Consider the following 26,089-nt stretch of genomic DNA (forward strand, 5'->3'; position numbering starts at 1 on the left):
ATAAGTAAGAAACGCGTATTACCTCTAATTGCTACCTAGTTCTAAGATCTATAATATTTTCTCTCCTAATATACTATATAAAGATCCCTAAGACCTATTACCTAAATAAGAGGCTCTAAAACCCCCTAGTACCCCTATATAAGGTATAAAGGAATAGGAGGTAGAAGAAATCCTAGCTAGCAAATTATATTAATCTAAGCTAAAATATAAGGTTAAGTAGGTTAGATATAATCCTAATCCTATTTAGTATCCTACCTCTAACTTTATAGGTGCTCCCTATAAATTATAGGTATTCTACTAATAGTATCTAAATTAGCTAGGTCCCCTATATAGCTTACTAAAATAGATTTAAGCCTAGGAAAAAGGTAAAGAGGATCTAATATTACTTTATAATAATTATACCTAAGATTATAACTAATTTATATCCTATTTAGCTACGTATTATCTATTAACTACTATCTATTACTATTATTCTTATTACTATTTATTATTATATCCTATTTAGAACTATCCTAGAACCTTTAAGTTCCCTAGGACACTACCCCTAGGAAACCTCTTTATTCTATATCTATCTCTCTATTAGAACCTAGTTTAGACTCTATATTAGCTAAGATAGCACCTAGACTATCTTTCTTAGCTAGCTTCTAGATAACTAGTGTAGCAGGTGTAGGAGTAGGTGCAGGAGTAGGGGTAGGAGCTAGAACTAATTTAGACGCTTTCTTATTAAGCGCCTTTATCTTAGCCTATATTATAAAGGTTACCTCCTAATTTAGTACTATTTCCTCTTTAAGTTTATTAATAGCCCTTATTAAGCCTCTAACTACTAAGACTATCTTATAAATACTATTCTAAAGCTAATATAAATTAGATATAGTAATATAATATATAGCTATAAGGATCTTAGTAGCTTCTATACCCTTAGTCTAAGTATTAGTAATAGTAATATACTTAGTAAGGTTTTAGGTAGCTTCTTAAATAGTAGCCTTAAACTACTTAATATCCTTCTAATAAGTAACTACAGCTTCCTTATCCTTATCCCCTTTAGTAGGGTTTACTACTAAGCTATAGTACTTATCTAAAGCACCCCTAAGGGTAGAGTACTCTTAGCTAATAAAAGAAGGAATCTACTAGAATTAGTAAAGGAACCCTATTAGACTTAGATACTTACTAGATTATAATACTTATTCTAGGAGATATAGTACTAGCACTTCTTAGAATTCTTTAACTTAAAATTAAAATTATTAAACCTACCCCTAGCTAGAGCCCTAACTACCCTTATATAGAGAGCGCGATAAGTAATAGAGAGGACTCCTAGTAGTACTAGTACTAGTATAGCTAAAGGTTCTAATTTAGATTAGTAACTATTTAATTATATAGATTAAATACTTACTAGATTTTAGATAGATTAGGTTAAATATTTAAAAAATTAGGGATATAGGAATAAGAAAGTTAGTAGGTAGAGGGCTAGTTATATATAGGCTAGGGATAGGGGTCTATACCCTAGGAAGAAGAAGTAAAAGTAAAGGTAGAGGTAAAGGTAGAATTATTTTGCAAAAAGCTCTTCTTTTATAAGGGATCTAAACCTAATCCTAAGGATAGGGACTATCCTTTCTCTATAGGAGGGGGTAGTATAATAATAGAGTAGAATTACCTACCTATTATTCTATACTAAGTTAGGCCTAATAAAGGCCTAACTTACTAATATATATAGAGAATAGCTTACCTATAGTTAGGATAGGTATATTCTTCTTATCCTTTTGTACAAGACCTATAGGTGTAGGAATCTTATCCTTTTCTATATAGACGCGCATCCTATATGCCTTTAAGTTGTATAGGATACCTTTTGGATGCCCTACCTACCTAAGTTGTTACAAAAGGTAGAGTAAGTGTTTAAGCTCTAGGAGTAAAAGAACCTTAAAGAATAGGAGCTATAACACTAAAAAAGCAAGGTAATTAAGCTTTATAAGTAATAGAAGCTTGCTAAAGCTTAACTTATAGAGGAGCGTTACCTAAATTAAGTAATTACTAAGAAGAAGTAGGAGGAGAAAGCTACCTAAAAAGCTGCTACACGTAATAAGTAGAAAACTACTAAGTAACTAGAAAAGTAACTCTAAAATAATATTAAAATATCCTAAATAGGTAAGAGGTAAATCCTTAAGCCTCCTACTATTATACTAGCTAAGGTGGTTAATAAGGAGCTAGTAGAAGAGGATATAGTAGTAGAGGTAACTTTACAGTATAGGCGCCTAATTAGACCCCCTAAAAAGCTGCTTATATAATCTAAAATATTTAATCTACTCTAATAGATCTAATAATCGCGACTCTAAGAAATCTTGTAATAATAGCTATTGTGGGTGGCGCAATATCCTTATTTAGTGGGTGGTGGATTTTGGTGTTGGTGGGCGCTCGGTGGGGGTGGGCGCTCGGTGGTGGATCACGTTACATGTCCGCCCATCTGCCTCACACTCGTTCACATGCAAAATTCCCATCCAACACATCCAACACTACCTGCCTCCTCCCACAGCATCCCCAACCCACCAAACCTAAATCACGTACACGATCAAATAAGGATGCTAGAGATCACGAATGCCTCTCCTGTCACTTTCTTCCGCAAACCAAGAAAACCGCTCGACCGTGCAGCAAAATCTAACCTTTCAAACACGATGTCCCAGACCGCATAACTCCTTCCCACCAAGCACCAGGCCTTCACTCCACACACCAAAAACGCACAGCAGACATGGAAGAGCCTTGAGAACCATTTTTGAGTGGAAGATATTCTCTTTAGCCCCTGGCGCATGTGAACATCCCCCCACCCCAGGTTTAGTATGGGTGGGTGGTGCGGTGACCTGGCTTGGAGGCTGTGCAAATGTTGGATCGCTTGACTGTGTGAAGTAATCAGGCGGAGTGACAATGTTTTCTTGTGCAAAATGCGCGTGGCCGCATTACATAGGCATGTATGGATCATTCTTTCGCGGGTTGAACCAAGGTTCGTGGCCTTCTTCGCTGTCATCGTGCAAATAAGACACCGTCACATCAAAAGTCCAGGCCCAAATTGCCACTATCGTCAGTCCTAGCATCACCGAGGAGGGAGTAATCCAAAGACATCGCCGCGGTGTATAAAGCGTCAAACTCAGGCATAATACCCGGTATAGGGAGGGCTACATCTTGGATCGCGGGACTCTCACTCCTCACAGGCGTGTGCGTAGCCGTCTTCACAAAGAGTCGGGCTGAGCTAACCAACCAGCTGTAATCGCACATTTGCCACAACTCCTCTTCAGATACAGGTTCGAGTGGCGTCCTATCCAGTTTTATGGAGAGTAGCTCCTCTGCCAAACGAGAGCTGGGCGCGAACTCTCCCAAGACCTTACTCTACACAAAGTCAGCAGCCATCGCTTGGCAGAACTCGAATAATGAAGTAAAGGAAATCGAAAAAAACTAACCATTCGTCTGTAGGATTCCCATCGAACAGGCTTATGATCTAAGAAACTGCTACAAGATTTCAGGTGCGCGTTGGCTTCATGTTCTAGCATGTGCGTCGGGTGGACGGCATGAAGACGGAGGATCATTCCTGCCAAAACAGCTGCGTAGCCTAAGAAGCTAGGAAAGGTGTCGCGTCCATACTGTTGGAGAATCCGAAAAATATTTGCCATGCGAATCGCGTGATCCTTGCTCTTGTGAATAGCTGCGCGAAGGAAGCCGGTTGGCACATTCGCTTTGAAGGATTGGAGATGTTGGCGGAGGAGAAAAGGATGGTGGAGTAAGAGTTGGTTTACATGATATACAACATGGGAGTAAATGAAGTGGGCTGCTGACACTCCGTCTAGGTCGCCATGCGAGACAAAATGACGGTTCAAAATGTCCGCGAAATCGACATCGCAGGCATCAGAGTACGATTCGAAGGACAGTAGAATACCGCTGATGCGCGCAAATTCGCTTCTCGAGTCCCAAGGTAGACGAGTTTCTGGAGCACTATGCTTGAATGCCCATCTGGCGATTTGCCCAAGAGTAGATACCATGAAGATGGTTAGGGCGAAATGATCGCTCTTCTCCAAAGGAGCCATATCTGGAATTTCTTGAATGATAGCCAAGGTCGGAGGTTGTGGTCCGAATTCGTTCTGGAAGGAACATGGGTTCACTGGCAGTCTTACCGTGCAATCGACATCCAAGATGACCGGCGGTCTGTCCCTGCCACATGCCATCAACTTATCAAGTAGGTAAACGGACCAGAATGTATGGCGACGTTCTTCAGCCTCATGAGGCAATAGCCAAGAGTGAGGCTCTCTGCCGAGTTGCAACGTTTGGGCAAGTCGGATTGCCAGTCCCAATTTGACCCAAGCTACTCCGCTTCGCCCAGCTATTCTTACTGAGCAAGATGGATTTCACAAGTCGCAGATGAGACTTACTAACGTAGTCTATGATACCCAGCATGCTTGCCGCCTGGACGGTACTTATGCTGAGGCTGTGGTTATCAGAGAAGGACTGCTCCATGATGTCGGACCACGCCATGCGTGAATAGCAGTTCATCGCCTCCGCTTGGCGGCCAACGAACCTGGGGTCTTTAGAGAATCGTACAGCAGTAGCGGCAAATGCATAGATCAGATAAGATGGGAACGATTCTTGGTCAAGATTCTGTCGGAAAGTAGCTTCGTGGAAGTATGTGTACGGTTGCTGGTGGCAGTGTCGAAAGTAGATATCAGCCAGGGCTTGCAGGGTGCCACGATCGAGCAAGCATGCGAAGTCACTAGATTTGGGTAAGCCAAGTGATTTTTCAGAGCAGAATCAACAGACGCACTTGTCAATGCGACTGTCAGGACTCGCAGAATCCTGCTGTGAAGCAGACGTGCGTAGATGCTGATCTGCACTGTAGGTAGAACCTGAAATGAAGGCATTGTCGACACTTGCAGCGTCGAGCATGCTCAAACGTGACTCAAGGAGAGCAACCCGTGCAGCAAGGCGGTGATTCTCCTCTGGCAATGCGGCCCCTAGCTCTGGGTAGACATCGTCGGTGTAGCGACATGTCTGACCTAGACGAGCGCAGAACGCGCAGACGGGCCGTTCACCTGAACATCGGGTCTTTTTGCGTCTATTGTAAATTCTTGTCAGTCCATGTTATTTTTCATGTTTGGCCTGAGAAGGCCTGGCTACCTACCGACAATTGGCACAAGCCTGTCGCACACGCTTATGTTCGCGTTCGCGATCACGTTCCTCGGTCATGCCCAAGAATCAGTTTCCTTGTACTCGATTGACAAGGCGTGTGTAATAGCAGGTCCATGGAGAGGAGAGGAGAGGCATCATGTTGATCACGTGCACTTCATATCGCAAAAAGCTTGGGAAGCATGGAGTGTAGGCGCATATAATGCGCCAGTGTCTCGGAAAAGCGACAGTGGGGAAATGAACGGAACGGTGCGATGTGGGAGAAGAGAGGTGCCCAGACCAGAACCGGTTCACGCTAGCACGTGCCCGGATCGGCTCGAGGAAAAGCTCCAGCCACTCAAAGCCGCGGAGATGACGTGAATTTGGCGGGGGAGCCTGAGGGGGCCAGGAGGGGCAAAGAAGGCCAAGTCAGTCAAGTCGGCGAGCCAAGCGGCGGCCTCGGAGCTCAGACAAAGGCGGGCGTGCGACTTTCTTTATTATCCTAAACGTCAGTAGGTCCTTGGTTCAGGAGTTCGGCTCTGGAATGCGCTGTCCCACTTGCTTCACGATACACACGATGCTGCCTACCCTATAACACCAGCCCACAGTGCATACCTTTTGTGCCGTCCAAACTTTGACGACACTGACATTATCACTACCGCTACCACTGCCGCTACCACTACCACTACCACCACTACTGCTGCTGTTATTACTGCTACTACCACTAGGTACACACAACCGACAGCTCTTGCGGCTGACTAGCTTACACCAATACCTCGTCTTCCACCCAACCCCACGCTTGACATTTCCCATCTCTCTTGGCGCGCGCGTAACGGCGCAATCTTGATTCGCAACCTTGTTTTTACCTCTGAACATGGATACGCTGCAGGCGCCACCGACAGGAGCACCACCGAGAGACGGCCTGAAGCTGCGAAACAGGCTGAGTGAGAGTCGCAGTCCCTATGTCCGCGGTCACAGGAACAATCCAGTTGCATGGCAAGAATGGGGCCCAGAAGCTATAGAGCTGGCAAGGCAGTCCAACAGACTCATATTCATATCCATTGGCTATGCAGCCTGCCATTGGTGTCACGTCATGGAGCGCGAGTCGTTTGAGAACCAAGAAGTCGCAAAGATCCTCAACGAGAGCTACATCCCCATCAAGGTTGATCGCGAGGAGCGCCCCGATGTCGATCGCATATACATGAACTATGTCCAGGCTCTGACAGGGCGCGGAGGCTGGCCGCTCAATGCCTTCCTTACACCCGACCTACAACCCATATTCGGAGGCACCTATTTCGCTGGGCCAGGATCGACAACGGCTCTGGGCGCACAGCCATTCGTCGCAGTCTTGGAGAAGATCAGGGATCTTTGGACCGACCAACGGCAGAGATGTTTGGATTCTGCCCGAGAAGAGACCAAGAAGCTGATTGACTTTGCACAGGATGGCAACATCAGCAGACAGGGTGGTGCTGAGCACGATGGCCTTGAGCTCGAATTGCTGGACGATGCATTGAGTGTAGGTTTAGCTGATCCCTCCCGTCAACGCTTCCTACACGGTATACTGACAGCACGGCAGCACTTTAAGCGCAAGTATGACCCCGTCAACGCAGGCTTCGGGGATGCGCCCAAGTTTCCCACGCCCTCGAATCTCCAGTTTCTTCTCAAGCTGTCGCGATATCCGACCGCTGTCACTGAACTCCTTGGGGCCGACGACTGTACACTGGCGAAGACCATGGTGCTGAAGACACTGGACGCGATGAATAAAGGGGGTATACACGATCAGATTGGCAATGGGTTCGCCCGCTACTCAGTCACAAAGGACTGGAGTCTGCCGCACTTTGAAAAGATGCTCTATGATCATGCGCAGTTACTGCCTGTGTTTTTAGATGCCTACTTACTCACCAAGAGTGCCGCCCATCTCTCTGCCGTACATGACATTGCCACCTATCTCACCAGTCCACCCATGCACGCTGAACACGGGGGCTTCTTCTCTTCCGAGGATGCTGATTCGCTTTACCGACCCAACGACAAGGAAAAGCGCGAAGGCGCCTTCTACGTCTGGACCCTCACCGAATTCCAGGACATCTTAGGCGAACGTGATGCCGAAATCCTCGCCCGCTACTACAATGTCAGAGACGAAGGCAACGTGCACCCAGAGCACGATGCCCACGACGAACTCATCAACCAAAACGTTCTCGCTATCAGCACCACACCCTCTGACCTGGCCAAGCAGTTCGGCCTCTCCGAGGAAGAAGTCCACCGCATCCTCACCTCGGGTCGGCAAAAGCTCCTCTTCCATCGCGACAAAGAGCGCCCCCGTCCTGCCCTAGACGATAAAATCGTCGTGTCCTGGAACGGACTAGCCATTGGTGCCCTCGCGCGAACCGCCGCCGCGCTCTCTTCGTCAGAGCCTACGGCATCACACACCTACCTGGCCGCCGCCGAAAAAGCGGCTACCTTTCTGAAGGAAAATCTCTACGATCCCTCCTCTCAGACACTAACACGTGTGTATCGCGAAGGGCCCGGCGAAACGCCTGGCTTCGCAGACGACTACGCCTACCTCATCTCCGGACTCATCGACCTCTACCAAACGACGTTCAACGACAGCTATCTACAATGGGCCGATGACCTGCAACAATCGCAAATCCGCCTCTTCTGGGACACGAAGCACCTTGGCTTCTTCTCCACTCCTGCCGGCCAGTCGGATCTCATCATGCGGCTGAAAGACGGCATGGACAATGCCGAGCCAGGCACCAACGGGGTATCGGCCCAGAACCTCGATCGACTCGGAGCACTGCTGGAGGATGAGGCGTATAGTAAGCGGGCGAGGGAGACGGCGAGCGCGTTTGAAGCCGAGCTGATGCAGCATCCGTTTTTATTTCCGAGTTTGATGGATGCAGTTGTGGTGGGGAGATTGGGAATACGGCATAGTGTGATTACTGGGGAGGGGCGAAGGGTGGAGGCGTGGTTGCAGAGGTATCGGGAGAGGCCGAGTGGGCTCGGGACGGTTAGTCGGGTTGGCAAAGGGCTGGGGGAGTGGTTGAGGAGGAGGAACAAGATGGTGGGTTTGATGGATGTGGACAAGGAAGGTGTGATGGTTTGTGAGAGTGGGACGTGTAGAGAGGAAGTAGGCGGGGCCATGGATGTGAAGAGTTTGGAAGGTGCGTTGCCAAGGGTGTAAGCTGTTGATGAGGGAGAGCGGGGGTGTGAGTGCCATGTGGAGTGCCACATAAGGAGTGCCATCTATAAGGTAATCTAAAAGCAATCCATATCCATATATATATATATATATATTCTCGTTATCATGATATTGATTTCAAGCAATGGCAAAGGTGTACGACTATGTAGCCATGGACGTACTGTTTGGGGGGTTAAGTGCAACTAGACTAGATACTCGTTGACTATTGTTCCCAAAAGGGGATAGGGCCAGTAGGTAGTACCTGTACATGTACCTAGCAAAGCTATCTACTGATTTGCATCCAACCGAAAGCGCTTTACTGCACGTGGTATAGATGTGGCTGAGCTTGAGTTGACTGAAGGGAAGTGAGCAAAGAGGGTAGAATCAAGTGCAGGAATGAAACCGGGTTGTCAGGGTGAAAGAGGGGAGTTGGAGTGGGGAAGGAATGCAGCATTCAAGAAGGATGGAATGTGTGTGTATGTGTACTTTGTGAGCTACGGTACCTAGGATGATGTCAGGAGAAGTGCAGACAGGGTGGTGGCCGTGGTTACACGCAAACGAGAAGGGTAGGTACGTAGCGGGGTACCGGTACTATAGGTATCAGTAGAGAAGCAACACATGAGGAGATTTGCATCACGACAAGACAAGTCGCCTGGAAGAGGAGAAGCTTTGGCTGGGCAGCGATTTGATTTTAAAGTACATTGTATATGGATGGGGACTTTGTGGTCACAGTGTGATGACGCCGTAGCCAACCATGTACCCTGCGCCCACCTACTCTGAACCGGCCTATTTCCAGCAGAATCACCATGTTCCCCTGCCAAGCCCCGCCTTCCCTCCAAGCTGTCCACCGTCCCTGCATTGCTCACACCTGGCTGGCTTGTTTCCGCCAAGGTACGGTACGGGAGTGCAACGGCCCATGATGACTGCTGATTGGCTCGCAGCTACAGCGGTACCGGTAAACAAACAGCTCCACTGGTGTGTCAACTGCATGTGGTCGGCACTTTACGATACTAGACTGGTGACTAGTGACTAGTGACTAGGTACCGGTACCGGTACCTGACCTGACCGACCTGCCCTGGCCTGACCTGACTGCCAACAACAACAATTGCTGTCATGGGAGAGCAAGTGGATTGTGCTCGTACCGGTATGGGGTGATAACAAATGAGCAACACAACAACCATGTGTTTGTCTGTGTCGTACCCTCATTCACCAAGGCGTCAAAAGGACCATGCCTACGTCGCACCCTTGTGCAGCCACGAGGCCTACTCGAGTCCTGAAGACCCGACTGCACCCCTCCTCTACCGGTAAACAAAGCGTGGACCTTTGTACAACGGAGGCTATGGACTCTAGCCACCTGCCCTACCTTGCTGCTGCCTGTCCCACCGACCGTCCTTGTACCGGTAGGTTGTGCTCATGGCCCGCTCCATCACATCTCTCCTCTGTTTCCACCGCATGGATTGGCCCTGCTGTCGTGAATATCCGAAATGGCAGTGGCGGCCAGCAGTCTAGCTCGTGCCTTCTCTCCTTCACAGTCGCACCTGCCTCATCTCCTAGTAGTCCCCTTGGTCTGAGCCCTGCCTACCGTAGTCGCCCCCTCCCCTCCCCTCCCCCCCATGGCTAACAACAACCCCTCTATCAATCCCCCCTCCGCTGCCAACTCTCCACTCCATCCCTCACCACCATTCGCCCGCTCAACCCACATTCTTTACTTTGCGCCTGCTCCACCTCGATACTCCTCCTTGTCCAGCTCGGTCTGAACAGGACTACGTTCACTACTGTCTTTTACCAATCCACACTCGCTTCTTTCTCTCAACCACTGCGCCAAGATTGCAGGTTGCACGCACGTCAGACACCTGTGGACCCTCTTCAGAGGCAACAAAGTAGGCAGTCCACTTTCATTCTGTTTGCACGCGATAAGCACAATGTTATGACGTGCCTGCTTCATCGGCAGATAGCACTCGACTTGCTGCCAACGTCTGTTTTGCGATGACATGTGCTGACCATGCCCACAGCGACTCCCAGTGCTACAGTCAAGGCCAACGCAGTGTCAATCCTTGCTCAACAGCAAATCAGCCAATTCCGAGTCCCTATTCCGAGTACTCTCTGATGCGTTATTCTCTCTTCTTCGCTTCTGCCCTGGCTGTGGGTGCGCTCGCGAGGCCTCAGCTCCGTCGCCGCACCCCAGTCGTGGTCACCAAGACTGAAGTGGTGGTTACAACCATTGTTGTCTATGTTACCGAGTATATGGAGCCGCCTACTACGTCCTCCTACGCGACTACTACTGCGTTGTTGGAATCAACATCTGCCGCCACCAGTGTTACTCCTTCTCCGTCACTTCCAACATCATGGCTTACCATGTCGACCAAGGAAGTCGCCTCGACCCCAATCGTGACCCCTCCAGCCGAACGCCTGCTTCCTACTTCAGACTTTCGAGTCACCACTTCGTCAGCCCAGGTTCCGGAGCCCTCCCCCGAACCGCAGCCGCAGCCGCAGCCACAACCTGAACCTCAGCCGGATCCCGAGCCTGCCCAGGACGAGGAGAGCAGCTCTACTTCCATGGAGCAATCTGCAACTAGCGCTACTCCGGAGCCTAAACCCTCGCCTGCTGCCTCACCCAACAATCATGTCTCTGGCCCAGAGCAAGCCTACCTTTCTGCTGGACCAGAGTACCAGGCAGCCATGCTCTATCATCACAACGCCGCTCGCGCAAACCACAATGCACAGCCACTGACTTGGGATTCCGAATGCGAAGCCAATGCTCGCATCGCAGCAAAGAAGTGTCTCTTCGAGCACTACATCCCAGAGGGCGCCAACCAGGGTCAAAACCTCTTCACGGTCTCGGGTGATGCCTTCAATGCCACTGCGGGTGTCACGACCAGCTGGTACCAGGGCGAACTCGTACAAATGATGCCATGGTTTGGCAAGCCAGATGTTCCCGACGAAGTTTTCCACGGCGTCGGCCATCTCACACAGCTAGTCTGGAAAGCCACGACCAAGGTCGGCTGTGTATCTTTGGATTGCGGCAACAACATGATTGTCGGTGGTTCCACCTCTTCAATGAACAAGTACACTGTCTGCAACTACGCCCCCGCCGGCAATATGGGTGGTCAATACGCCATGAATGTCGAAGCTCCCATTTCTTCCACCAATCTTGGAAGCTGGGCGAATTAGGCGTCGTTCGAGCTGAGGTATCTTGGGTATTCTACTTTCCATAGGACAGCACCTTTAACGAGGCATGATGATTATACTGACGCCACACTGCATGTCGGCGAGACCGACGGCATATGGCTGGGTCCTTTGCTTCTTTTTCTTCTTCGTCAGCCTAGGGTCTGTATTCAACGCTTGCATCGATTACGGTTCGATGGGCGAGGCGTCGGGGGCATTTACCATGTGTTCTCTGTTCATACCCATCTATGGCAATGGCCTAGCAGATTTCATGGAGTTCAACATGCAATTATCATGGTGAATCCAAGTATACCGGTTTCTGGGTAGTTGCGCGTGCCAGATTGTGATTATGATGTGAAGTGCGGAGAATTTATGCATTGACGACTGTCTAATAGCATTGTATTGTATGACTTTTCTCCTCGATGAGGTTCATCTTTGGCTCAATACCACCTTTGATCCCATCCGCTCTCCCATGTAGTATACGAGCTGGAACCTCTTGCCCAACTCTGGAGCACGACTCTAACGTACTGAATGAACGCTTGGCCTGGGTCTGTGCAGTTCGAGTACTGGACGGGATGGTTCAGGAATCCGGTGGGATGAAGAGATTGGGGGAGTGATGGAAGGGATATAGTCGGCTTTTTTTGGAGTGGCTGTATTGGTGATTTAGGCGAATTGGTAGATTACATGTATGGAGATTTTGATTAGATTTGTGGGATTTTGTGGGATTTTGTGTGCATCTTGGAGGATTTGTGGAGGAGAAATCTTAATACGGGTGGAGGGGGAGAGGATGGAGGTGCTTTTTTGAGAAGAAAAAAAGGGCAAGGTATTGTGTGGGAGGGGATTGATCTGTGTTTGCTGAAACACACTGTGTTTGCTAAAACACAGTATGTTTCTTTGGCGTGAATTCATGATGGCGGGCACGCTGTTTTACGGTGGGAGATGCTGGATTCGTTTATAATCTTGCCTACATGGTAATAGTCGTAATTGTCCGTCTGTTCCGTTTCAGCGTCAAGCTCAAATCTTACACTTTACCATGGTATACGGGATACCCTGACACCCCCTCTGCCCCCGAGACACCAGAGTGAATGTAAGATCAAGATGTGAATATACAAATGGCGCAATGTCTCGTATACCTACGATACTCATCCTCCTCGCTTCCCGCACTGACTATTTTTACTCAAAGAGCACTGCTGCATGTTACGTAATGTGTATGCCATATAGTCTTGCCCTAAACTACCCTATCCTATCCTAGTGACACGACTGCTAAACAATCCAATCATTCATCCCTTGTAGCAACCACACAGCACCTGCCCTCTACCCAAGCAAAAGCAAGATGTATCAGTACTTGTCCGATCAATCCCCTCCACTACGGTACAAAACCGGTTTACAGTAGCCATATTTATCTAAAGTAGACCACAAAGTAGTTTAAGTACAAGAAGTAAACCTAAATAGGGTTTACTATACTATATATTCTATAAAGGTAAACTACTTTTTAGTTTATATATTATTAGTATTATATATATTAACTTTAGCGTCTATTTAAACATAGTTTATATAATATACCTAATTATAGGTTATATAGTAGATAGATATATAGCACCTAGGGGGAAAATTTAGTGTAGATAGAGGGCACGTAGTAGGTATAATTTAGTAGGGTTACTATATAGGAAGTAGTACTAGTAGATACCTAGGTGGTATAGGCGTGTAGTATACTACTACCTAGGTACACTATAATAATAACTAAAAGACTAGGTAGTATACCTAGTATATAAAATTATAATCTAAAATATCCTATAATAATAGGTTAGTAAGTTCTATAAAGGTGCCTATTGTAACAACACTCCTATATTATAGTATAGTAGTATTACTAAAGATTATACTTAACGTTATAAATATTCTAGGGCAAGTTAGTTACTTACACTATATATATTATAGGTTTCTTTAGTAGTATATTAGTTTAAAGTTAGGTATATATATATATTATTATATATACTATATTATATATAGTAGTAAAGGGGTAGTATAATATACTAAGCTTGTGTAGTGTAGGATATATAGTAATATTATATTATATTATTTATATATACTAATATTATATATATATATTATTTAACTTATATAGTTAGGACCCTCTTATATTATAATTGTCTATAAACCTAGACGCTATTATTACTATTACTATTATTTAGCTCTCCTATACTACTACTATCTATATAAGGGGCATCTATAATAGATGCTCTAGTTTATATTAGAGACTACTATAATTTTAGGCCTTATACTCTAGAAGTATTTCTCTTATTACTATTACCTTTAGCCTTAGCTTTAGTTATATAGTTACGCCTAGCCTTTATATTCCTAACGCGTGTATTCTTATAAGTCTATATTAGTAGAGTAGAATCTAAAGTCTCTATTAGAGAGTCTATAATAGTATAAGGTTAGTGTTATTACGTGTCTAGTAGTGTATTATAGTTATCTTCTACAGGCGTGTTTTTATAAGTATCTAGAGTAGAATTATTTAGTTAGGCTAGTATACTATATAAATAGGTTTACTTTTATAGTCTTATATCTAGCTATACTAGTACTTATTATAATCTAATACTACTAGCTAGGGGCACACTAACTATTAGGTTAGGATACTAACCCCTAAAAACGCTACTATTACTATCCTAGGCACCCTAGTCTTTAAAGCTAGTAATACTACTAGTGTATTTAATTTAGGGTAGACGTTATCTTTATATATATTTAATAGGATAGGGTAATACTAGCTTACTTATAGCTTATAATAAGTCTTAGTTTAAATATTAGGGAGTGTTACTATAGAATCCTAACTAGGCTACTACGTAGTTATAGTATATACCTAAACTGCTATAAATAAAGTTAGATATTAGCTGCTAGTATCTATATAGACCTCTGCATATAATAGACCTCCTTAGGCTAGGGCCTTATAGGACAGCGAACGTTTAAGTAATTAGGGTAGCAATACTATTACCTAGTATAGTATAATTATATATAATAGCTCCTTTATAATAGTAAGATTAGTATATTTAAAGAGGTAGATAATATACTTGTATTTTAGTTTAGAGTATTAGTTCTTATTTCTATATATCTAGGTCTGCTATATAAGCTATTTTAATACCTATACTCTATTAAAATATCTAAAAAATAGATACTTAGTAAGGATAGTGCCTTATATATTAGTCTACTTAGAGTTAGAAATATAGCTAAATAGTTAGTCTTAGATTATATTAAAGTATATATCTATAGCCTTGCAGATATACTTGTTAAGGTTATTAATACCCTTCTTACTAACTATAAACGTGTAGATCTATAAGGCAAACACTTTAGGCGTATATATTACTACCTATACTATAATTAGATTATTGCTTACTAATTTTAGCTATAGGTAAACACTATATAGTTCTAGTATTTTGTGTAAACAGGATCTTAAATCCTAAATTAACTATAGGATAGTGTTAGGAACAAAGGCAGCATTTATAGTAGATAAGGTTATAAGTAAAGCTAATATATTATAAATATATTATTATAGATAGAAAGGGTATATTATTATATATAACTTGTGCACTTATTATATTATAACGCGTACTAGTGTTATTACTATTGCTTATAATATATTATCTTTAGCTATATCTTTATGCTAATATACTTCTATAATATAGTTATTAAATAATAAGTTATTATACTATAGTTATGCTATATTAGTATAATAGAAGTGTAGAGAGGGTGTGCTAACGTGTTGCATTATATACGTGTACAAGGGGTTAAGAATTAATTTAGAGTATACTAGATTATTATTATATAGATTTATATATATTACTATAATTATAGTATTATTACTTATTATAACTAACGCTAATAAGTTATATTAGCTTACGTAGATTTATGCTATATCCTTTTATTTACCTACTCCTCTATATACTAGAGTATAATAGTTGTATTAATAGAGTAAGATATAAATATCTAGGAATACACTCTTGCTAACCTATATTAGCTATATATAGTTTATATTTACTAAAATATAGTTATTATATAACCTAGATTAGTATATAAGTTATACTAGACTAGGAATTAACGTGGATTAATATAGCAACTATAACACTATTTAAGAGGATAATATCGCAAGTTGCTAAATTTAGGGGTAATAACCTATCTACTATACTATAGTATTCTAAAAGTAGGGTAATCTATCCTTTAGATACCCTATTAACTATACGTTATATATTAATATATTTTCCTAGGCTAGGTATAGAACTAATATATATTAGCTTAGAATAGAAAATAGGGCTATTATATACGTTAGTTAACTACTATAAGATATAGTAGTCCCTACTATAGAAAGCCTAGTTATAGAAGAAGAGGCTCTTTATCTTTAATAGTACGCTGTTAAAGTTAAGATTATCTTTATAAAAGCTTTTATTTAATTTAGTATTAATAAACTTATAATAGATATATTACGTGTAAGCGTAACGTAATAGGATATATTAAATAAGTATATTATATAATTAAAGAATTACTCCTTCCTATATAGATAAATCTAGTAGTAACTAGATAACCTATATAAGGAGAAATAGATTACCCTCCTATATAGTATCCTATAGAGAACTGCGTATCTATTATAATATAGCAAGTTTGTATCTTAGATAGTATATCTTATAGTATAAAGCCCTTTAATAGCAGATAGTAATAAGCTAACTATACTATTAATAGGCTATCTTACCTAGACTACACTAGTTAGACTAGCTTTTTTTTATATAGAATAGTAGCAATATAGTCTTATAGTAGCCTAGAAACCTTTCTTAGAATATCCTTAGTCTGCAAGGCTAACTAAGGCATAAGGAGGAGAAACTAATACTAAGTAAGGATTTAAGTAGAGCGGATTGTCTAGGAGTAGCCTAAGCTAGTCCTACCTCTATTAGAAAGAGGTTAAAAGAGTCTCTATAACGCTTAAAAAGGCTACTATAAATAGTGTCTAACGCCCCTAATTTACTAGCCTATACTTATCTATAGTAAGAAACCCCTTTAATTATATCTCTATTATAAAGTCTTAAAAGATAGCTAGGTAAAGAGAACCTCTACTACTAGTAAGTAAATATTACTAAATACTCTAAAGGAAAGAAAGACTATAAGTAATTAAGAATATAAGATTATCCCCTAATACTATATAGAGATTAAGTTTAGGTAGTCTAGGCCCTACTATACCTGTAATAGTCTAATCTACACTAAGTAATACTAAAGATAGGTAGACAACCTATAGTTAGTAGACCTAAATAATTAGTCCTGTAGTCTAGGACTACTACTAAAGAGAGGCTACTCTACTTTAAATCTAACTAACTCTGCCTACTAGTTATAAGTGCAACTAGCGCACTAGTATAATTAACTATTCTTTAATATACCTACCTATATACTTATAATTATAAACTACTACGCCCTTAATAAACTAAAAGACTATATACTACTACTACTAACACTACCTATTAGCCTTATTAAGGATAGGTATAACTCCTTAGCTTCTATAGGGGCACAACACTAGCGCTAGTTATACTATTATTTAGAAGCCTAAAGGTTATAATCCTTAGCCTTACTATAGTAGCAACTACTAACTACTAGTCCTAATTCTAGCTAAGATTACTAATTTAAAATCTATTAAATAACTAGTTAAGTAAAGTATTAAGTTTAGCTTAGGTCTAACTATCCTCTATAGAGACTATAGATCCTTAGGAAGTGTAGGTATATACTAACCTACTACTTATCTATTATATAAACTATAGGCTCTAGGAGCTTATTAGATAGTGCTAAGTATAACTACTACTAACTGCAACAACTCTTATTATAGCGTTTATTAACTTAGAGGTGCTACCTATCTTAATAATATTAATAGAATAATAATATAGAGAAGGTACTACCTTATTACCTTAAGCGTAAGCACTTAATAGGGACGTCTCCCTAAGCGACGTAAAGATAGAGAGACGCGTGTATTACTATAACTACTTATTAGGTAGACCTAAGCTAGTTTTAATAACTAGTACTACGCCTAGTATAGTGTCCTTACGCTACTATAACCTAGCTAGTATCTAGTATATCTTAATCCCTTTAATACTAACTAACTTAATAAAATAATATTAAGGGAATACTATAAGGATAAGAATAGCTAGTACAAAACTATAGATACGTTATTAGATAGGTAACTATCTATCTACTAAAGATAAAGTTAATAATATTAGGAGCGCTAGGTAGACTTGCAAGTTATTAATATATTAAAGTCTATAGTAGGATTAATTACTTATCTAAAGATATAACTACTATAGCCTTTAATAGAGTTACACTAATTAATAACATAGTTAGACTGCAAGTTTATCTAAACTAGGTATTTTAGCACTCTATTAAGCAGCTTTTATAGCACTCTAGTAAGTAGCTCTAGATTTGTGCCTGCGTAGGCGATGTACCTAATATATAAATTAGCAATCTATCTACTTATATTTAAATAAGGTAAGACTTAGTTCTACTAAGATAAGTAAAAACTATAGGACTACGCAGATAACAAGTAGCTTAATTTAGCATAATTAAGGAGTAGCTTTAGATTTACGCCTGCGCAGGTAATATACCTAACTATAACTTAGTAAATTATCTATTTACTTTTAAATAAGGGAGACTTAGTTTTAATAATATAAATAGCGTATATAGTTCTGCGTAGTTAATAAGTAACTTAATTTAGTATAATTAAGGAGTAGCTTTATATATACGCCTACGCAGGTAATATACCTATATATAAGTAAGCAAACTATCTATTTATATTTAAATAAGGGAGACTTAGTTCTATTAAGGATTTAGAGACTTTAGGACCACGTAGCTAATAAGCAACTTTAATTAGCATAGTTAATAAGCAGCTTTACATGTGCGCCTACGCGGGTGGTGTACCTAACTATAATTTAGTAAACTATCTATTTACTTTTAAAAGAGGGAGACTTAGTTCTATTAGAGTTTTAGTAACTTTAGGACTATATAGCTAATAAGTAACTTTAATTAGTGTAGTTAATAAGTAGCTTTAATGCAAGAGGGGAAGAAGAAGCTATATAAAGAAGGTAATAGGAGGGATTAATAAAGTAGACAAGGGGATAGGGGTGTTAAGGTTATAGAGGGATACGCTAAGTCGCTACTTAATAGTAGAGTTCTATAAGGTAGATTATATAGTAAAGGTAAAGTAAGCTCCCTAACTACTATAATATTGCTATAGCACGTAGGATTAGACTTAGAGGTTTTTAAATTAGATATATATTAGTATTAATATTATAGTACTATTTATATAAATAATATACTATCTAAGTTACTCTAGCCTATCCTTATAAATATAATCTTAGTAAATATAACTCTAGGATCTAATTAGGTTAAGGAAAGAGCTATTCTAAACTAATTAATTTAATATTATAGGTTCTATAATATAGCTATAACACTCTTTATAATCTAATAGGATACATAATAGATATAAACTAGTGTGCTTCTCTATACTATTTTTAAGGTAATAGTCCTAAGTATTTAAGTTAATAATCTATTAAAGTTAATTATCTATCCTAGAACTAATATATTTTAACGTAAAATCTCCTAAGTAGAATAGAATATAGGCGTGGAGTATAGTGTTACGCTATACTCTTAAATAGTTATTAGTTTTCTAAGTAATTATATATCTACACACTTAAATATCCTGTTATAGAAGTCTAATAGCAATAATAAGGTTAGAGGTTTAGTTATTACAAGATAGTTATAGAAAGTTACTATAGCATAGTTTATCTTATTAGAAGAGTTAGCTTATAAGCTTAGTAAGTTTCCTTAATTAGGTGTAGTTTAGACAGTTATTCTAGTAGTCTTAACTGTTGCGATCGCAGTTGTATACTACATCTTTAATAGTATTATTTTAAGTAGTAGGTAAGATTAGGTCTAACTTATAGCGAGATAAACTATATCTAGTATATCTGCTTATAGTAGAATATATAGATGTGTAAAGTAGAATACCTATATAGTATAAAAGAAGATAATATAAAGTCTACTTTCTATACTAATATATTTATTATAGTAACTATAATAAATATAAAACTTTATAACTCTACTAATACGTATATAGCTTACTAATATTTATATTATCTAGTATAGCAAAATAGTAAGTTTACGCTACTAAGCTATTATACTAGAAGACTAGTATAATTATATTATAGCTTATTAAAGGAACACACTATAGTTTAGATTAGATACTACTATCTATATTTATATATCTACTATCTATATCCCTAAGTGCTATGTTAACGTAGAAACTATTATAGATAGTACATAGCAGGTAATTACTACCCCTTGCCTATAAATATCTAGTTAATAGAACAAGTTCTAGTGTTATTATTATCTTACTCTACACTAAGGTGTACGCTATAAGGTGAATTAAAAGTAGTATATATAACACTAGCAAAGGTGCTATAAATAAAATATTCCCTTTACTACTACTAAAGATACTACTATACTATAGACTACTAGCCGCCCTACTAGTTAACTATTACACCTTAATAATATACAAGGAGTACTTAATATTAATTCTTCCTATAATTTTACTAGCAATTCTGCTAGTAATAGTATAGACCTAATAGATAACTATAATAATAACATGTAACTTGCAGACAAGGATAAAGAGGTTCTATACCTAGAGGACTTTTTAGGGGATATATAATAGCAAATAGGACACACACTATATTATAAGTAAATAGAGTGTGTTTAATAACTTTATACTACCTCTCTTAATATATACGCTATATTTATAGGTACTCTATATAAGAAGTTCTAAAAGATATAATAAACTTTAAAGAAATGCTATAATATTAATATTAGTAATACTATCTACTAGGGGTAGCATATACTATATACCTTATTCTAGGATACTATAACTCCTCTATCTATTAATTATTATACTAATAGGTATATAGCCTTTACTAGCGACCTTAACACTACTTATACGTGCCTATCCTATAGCAGAGCTTAGTATAATAAGAAAGGTAAATTAAAATATTAATAGTAATATATCCCTATAGTTCTATAACTATATATCTAGTATAATAATAGTTATTAGTTATAATAATTAAAAGCGTATTAGGTAACTTTTAACCCTACTAGCAAACGTACTTTATACTAAGACGTGTATAATAGGGACTAGTTTTAAGAATATAGTAGGAAAGGATACTTCTAAGACCCTAGGGATCTAGCTTTATAACTTATATTAGACGTAGTAGGTATAGTAAAGAACCTTAAGAAATAATAAAGTATTATACTAGTAGTGCTATATATCTTAAACCTTTACCTATCTATTTAGGATTAAGACTATAATATACTTATTACTACTATTATACCTAGTACTTTTAATAAAAAATTTATAGACACTTAGCTATACCTAATAGTAGAGGAATTACACTAACTTGCAGTTAGAGTTTACATATATAACGCAGACGCTTAGGAAGAATTTATTCTTTACGCCTACCTTATACTAATAACTAGAGATAGGCTAGCTATAGTAGAGATTATAGGAATAAAATAGCCTAGTATATTAAAAAGGAGTTGCTACCTATACCTATATAAAGGAACTAAGGGGAGAACTAGTAAATACTCTTTCCTAAATAGAGATACCCTTTACCTAGTTATATATAATAATTTAGCTACTACTATTAAAGATATATATAAATAATAGACTAATATACTAGCCTCTAGATACACTACCTTATACTAAGATACTAGTATTAACTACTACTCTATCCTATTAAACCTCCCTACTATACACTTTCCTTATAGCTTTCCTATTAATGTTATACACGTAATATCCTATAATATACCTAAAGCCTTATTCTAACTCTAGAAAGGGGATAAATTTAATAATAAGACTATACTATAGCTTATTACTAACGCTAATTAGGCTTTAATTAATAAAGGTCTTTATAAGTCCTATTCCTTAGTACTAACCTAAGTTAGTACTACCCTATAAAGCACTATAATATATAAGATATAGACTTTATTTAAATAGTAGACTTTTATACTTACTTATAGAGCGCTAGCTATATAGGTCTATCTTTAGAAAGAATATACTAATAACTTCCTATACTACTATAAACTACTCTTCTATATAAGCTAGAGGGAGTTTACTATTAACTAGATTAATAAGTTAGAACTATTAGTAGAGAATTTTATTTGCTAGTAGAAGTTACTCTACTACTATAGTAAAGTAGACTAGTTACTATCTTGCTTTATTTAGATCTATTACCTACTCTACCTTATATCTAATACTAGGGATTTTAGACTACCTATATACTATACCTAATAGTCTTTAGAGAGACTTATTAGTTATATTAAGAAGATAGTAACTTCTCCTTCCTAGAAGTATATTAGTTTAGAGTAGAATATACTAGTATATAAGTGTATTATCTACGCGTAATAGCTTAGGCTTAGTATAGAGTATAATATTAATAAAAATATAATTATAACTTAGCTATAAGAGTACTATCTAAAATCTAAGTCTTATAGTAGTATAAATACGCACTAGGAATATATCCTAGATAACACTTATACTATAATTATAACTATAGTGTATACTATATAGACACGCGCCTAGGATATAGTTATATATAACTATTATATACTTCTAAATAGGTATACTATTAGGGTTTTAGGGAATTATAAAGATAGTAACTACCCCTAGAGTACCACGTTTATTATATATTACACTACTAGAAATAATTATAATAACTATATTTAGCTCTCCTTTAGGATAGTAATACACCTATTTTAAGATCTAGCTAATAACTCTAAATAGGCAGGAGTACTTTAATAGTAACAGACACAACCTGCTGCTACTATAGGCTAACTAGCCTAACCTTAGAGGATAATAGAAGATAATAATAGCATTAAATAGATTTAAATAATAATAATTATTAACCTTATAGAAGTAGCTATAGTTTACTATAGATATAGTACTTAACTTTAACCTAGTAATAAGCTATATATTATTAATAAACGCAGATAGTCTAAGACTAACTACCTATAGTTAAGTAAGATAATACGTCTATATCTAGCTTTATAGTACTAGGCTCTTTATACTAATACTATTACTATATAATATACTAGTATTTATTAGGTAAGTATATTATCTATATATTACGCTAGACTATTATTAGATATACTAACTTACACTAATTACCACGTAGTTATACTACTTATATTCCTATTTAATTTATATTATACTATAGTTTTCTAAAAATAAGTAAGGTATGTAGTGGATAGCCTTACAATTACGCAGGTATAGGCTAATAATTAGGCGGTTTTAGGCCTGTTAATTAGGCGGGTATAGGCTATTAATTAGGCAGGTTAGGCCTAGGGACAGGATAGGTAATAATATACTAGTAGTTTATATAAGGATACTAAAAAAATCTAATACTATTATTACTATACTTAATACTTATATTTTATCTTTTATAAACCACTTTATATACTCTACTAATAGGTCTATTATAAACTAATTTATTCACTCTACTAATAGGTCTATAGTAAACTATACTATATTTATACTATAAAAAAGTAAACTACTACTTTAAACCTATTTACAGGTATACACGAGGTTAGTTTACACCTATATAGTAAACCCCTAGCGTACCATTCTACAGTAAACAATTTTTTACCGTAGTGCTCCACTCCTGCATTCCAGATCCCATCCTTGGAAACCATAGAGCATTGTCATCCTGCAATATACCTAGCCTGCCTACAGTAAAAAGAAAGCATTCTGACAACCGCTCAGACCGGTTGTGAAATCCGAGGCGGGAAACCGAGGCCACGATGAAACACGGCGGCATATGACTACCTACCTAGAGCAACGAGGATAGATTGAAACACCGACAACAGCGGGACAGAGAGGGGGTTAGTGGGGTATGCGATATACACTTGACATGGCGATGGCGATGGCGAAGTGGGGAATTTCATCTGCATGGTTCGCTTGATAATTAATAACGCTGAGATGTCTAAACATGGTAGATTGGATGGTAGATTGTTTGTTTCGAGACGGCTTGGGGCAGCTTGTGCGGTAGGTATCGGTCTGAGATGGAGGGTCTGCACATTGCAGTATCGCATGTACCTATGCAAATCATGTTGCACGCCAACGGTACCATACCTAGTGCTTAAAATCCATTGCAGAATGCGGAGATTGAGCACGGCCGGTACGGTAGCTAACCGGCCTACTGGTTGCACGGAGATGACAAGTCCGTACCGGGGTACCGTACCGTGCCTAGGTGGCTACCAACATGCTTGGCGATTAGCAGACTAGGGTTTCAGATCTCGCATCGGATAACTTGCGTCGGATAATGGGATAATCCTGTGAGTGGGTAATTGGATGAAGTCGGGAACTGAAACATCAAACCATACAAACTACTGCGAGATGTTTCTTCCAAGCGGGTTGGGAGTTTTGATATACTGGCGGAGATTGGTGTCGCGGGTGATGAAGATGATGAAGATGGTGATTCTGGCGACGCTGCTTCATGGTACCGTACCGGTACGGTACCTATCCTTGCCCGGAAACCATGAACTAATGTGACAAGCCAATTGCGACGTACTGATCAAGCCTACCATACCTACCTACACCAAGTCTATACCTAATTACCCGTTCCCTCGCCCAACCTACTCCTTCGCCACATCTGCCACCTCCCCAGCCGCACTTTCAAACCCCCCCGCCCCCCCCCCCCCCACTCACCGGGCGTACCAGTATCCAAACCTCCCCCCATACACCAATAAATCCACAACACCCACCGCCTCAACCCCCCCCCATTTAGCCAGACTCATGAACCGCGGCACCTAACACATATGACGGACGTTTATGCGTGCAGTCAATCACGTGCAAATCCATCCACCACGGCGGGCGGTGCTTCAATCCGTCCATCCATCCATTCATCTCACACACTTTGCTCATCGCCTTTTCAAGTTTACCAAGGTATCTAGCGGCATACCATACCGTAAATGTATGGGTAGCCCTACATGCACAGTACAGCACACATGCCCATCCATCTAACCGAAAGTATGCATTCTCCTTGCGAGTCGCAGAGTCATGCGAGTCCAGACCTCTGCACCGCCGAAGTAACTAAACCAAACTATACTATACTATATCTACATACCTGCTTGGAAAAAAAATGAAAAACATCCACCGACGTTGTTCCGCACCGGGATCGGCTCGCTTGCTTCCCTTGTGCAATATGGTAATTATGACATGCCTGGTTAGGTAGTTGGTGAGAATGTCGGGTGTGCTGCCCAAGGGGGCGGGTGGTACTTTTTTGCTGTATTGGAATGGCAGCGCCGATGCGGGTGTGTGGATTTGGTAGGAGTGGGAGTGAGGTTGGAGGGTCTTTTTTTTTTCATTTTGGGATGGGGGATGTGGGGATCTGTGGCTGGGTGATGGGTGGATGAGTTAGGTGGGGGGAGTATCGGTGTTGTTGGAGGGTTCTACGTGTTGGTGAGTGTGGGAAGGAAAATCGGGGTTGAATTGGAGATGAATGGGATATGAGGACGAGTAAGGGATAGCAGCTGTACCACGCAACTGTACACAGAATATCCAGCCTTGGGTATCTTACTCTCGCAGTACGCCTTGCACGTTGTAACACCTACACAATAGAGAGTCTTTCGTTTGATACAAGTGTCTAGAATAGCTAGAAAACAGCTTGCTAGCTTGTTCTTAATCTATAACCAATCCTGCTAAACACACACATTAAGAACGATCCTATACACAACCATCCCACAACAACAAAACAGTACCTACAACCCCCTTACCTCGAACCAAAACTTCGCATCAAACGCAATGTCTAGTATCCTGTGTCTACCTCTACCTACCTCCCAGACTCATTCTCTCCAGCTATACTCTACCATCTCTTACCAGCCCATACTAATCCCCATCTATCGAGTTTTGTGGAAGATGAGGGGAGTTTGTTACTTCCTTCTCCCCTTGTCTCCTCCCTTCCTTATTGCCTCACTGATTTACCTACCCACGCACTCCCCTTTCCCAAATCTACTTCCACCAAAATCTACACCAGTAGCCCAACAATTCCAAAGTCCAGACCACACCAAACGACCAACGTCGCACATGAGCACGCTGCATCTCCCGTTACATAGACCAAGTATAGTATATTGACCATCAATCTACACTATCCTCTACTATCCACCCTAGCAAACCTCCACATACACATCCATACCCATCCCCAACACAAGATAATCACACTTGTTTTGTCACAAAAAGAAAGGAAGAACAAAGAAAACATGAACAAATCAAGCCGTCCCAAGTAGGAACTTGGGCATGATATAGACAGACAGACGGACAGGCAGGTAGATAGACAGAACCTTGGATTCTGAACAGATACCGCGTGTTGACCCGAAATAGGAAAAAAGAAGATCAATCGAGTTCGTTAGTCAATCAACCCACCAAAACACACTCATCTGTCAATGAACAAGATAATTTTGCATTCTCCATTCTCCCACCCCCCTCAAACCAACATTGAACAATAGACCCATTCGCGCATCAAGACTAAAAGGGACCCCAAATCTCCAAAAAGA

The 26,089-nt window shown here is 40.1% G+C and overlaps 3 protein-coding genes across 3 annotated transcripts; 2 read left to right on the top strand and 1 right to left on the bottom strand.

Annotated features, from left to right (window-relative positions):
• Positions 1-2,262: 2,262 nt before the first annotated feature.
• Positions 2,263-5,408, bottom strand: IAQ61_008295 (uncharacterized protein). Its single transcript, XM_003837021.2, has 5 exons — positions 5,150-5,408; positions 4,793-5,083; positions 4,404-4,741; positions 3,441-4,354; positions 2,263-3,369 (listed from the first exon to the last, which is right to left on the bottom strand). The coding sequence occupies exons 1-5, from the start codon at positions 5,212-5,214 to the stop codon at positions 3,034-3,036; spliced, it is 1,944 nt and encodes a 647-aa protein (XP_003837069.1). The 5' UTR covers positions 5,215-5,408; the 3' UTR covers positions 2,263-3,033.
• Positions 5,409-5,606: 198 nt separating this feature from the next.
• On the top strand, positions 5,607-8,401 carry IAQ61_008296 (uncharacterized protein). Its single transcript, XM_003837020.2, has 2 exons — positions 5,607-6,649; positions 6,710-8,401. The coding sequence occupies exons 1-2, from the start codon at positions 6,008-6,010 to the stop codon at positions 8,312-8,314; spliced, it is 2,247 nt and encodes a 748-aa protein (XP_003837068.1). The 5' UTR covers positions 5,607-6,007; the 3' UTR covers positions 8,315-8,401.
• Positions 8,402-10,297: 1,896 nt separating this feature from the next.
• IAQ61_008297 (uncharacterized protein) lies at positions 10,298-11,482 on the top strand (the record flags this gene model as incomplete). The annotated part of the gene is made up of 1 exon (XM_066097940.1): positions 10,298-11,482. One exon carries the CDS (start codon positions 10,298-10,300, stop codon positions 11,480-11,482), a length of 1,185 nt encoding a protein of 394 aa, XP_065952437.1.
• Positions 11,483-26,089: the final 14,607 nt, after the last annotated feature.

Source organism: Plenodomus lingam (genome assembly GCF_022343315.1).
Source record: "Plenodomus lingam strain CAN1 chromosome Unknown contig_3, whole genome shotgun sequence".
NCBI lineage: Eukaryota > Fungi > Ascomycota > Dothideomycetes > Pleosporales > Leptosphaeriaceae > Plenodomus > Plenodomus lingam.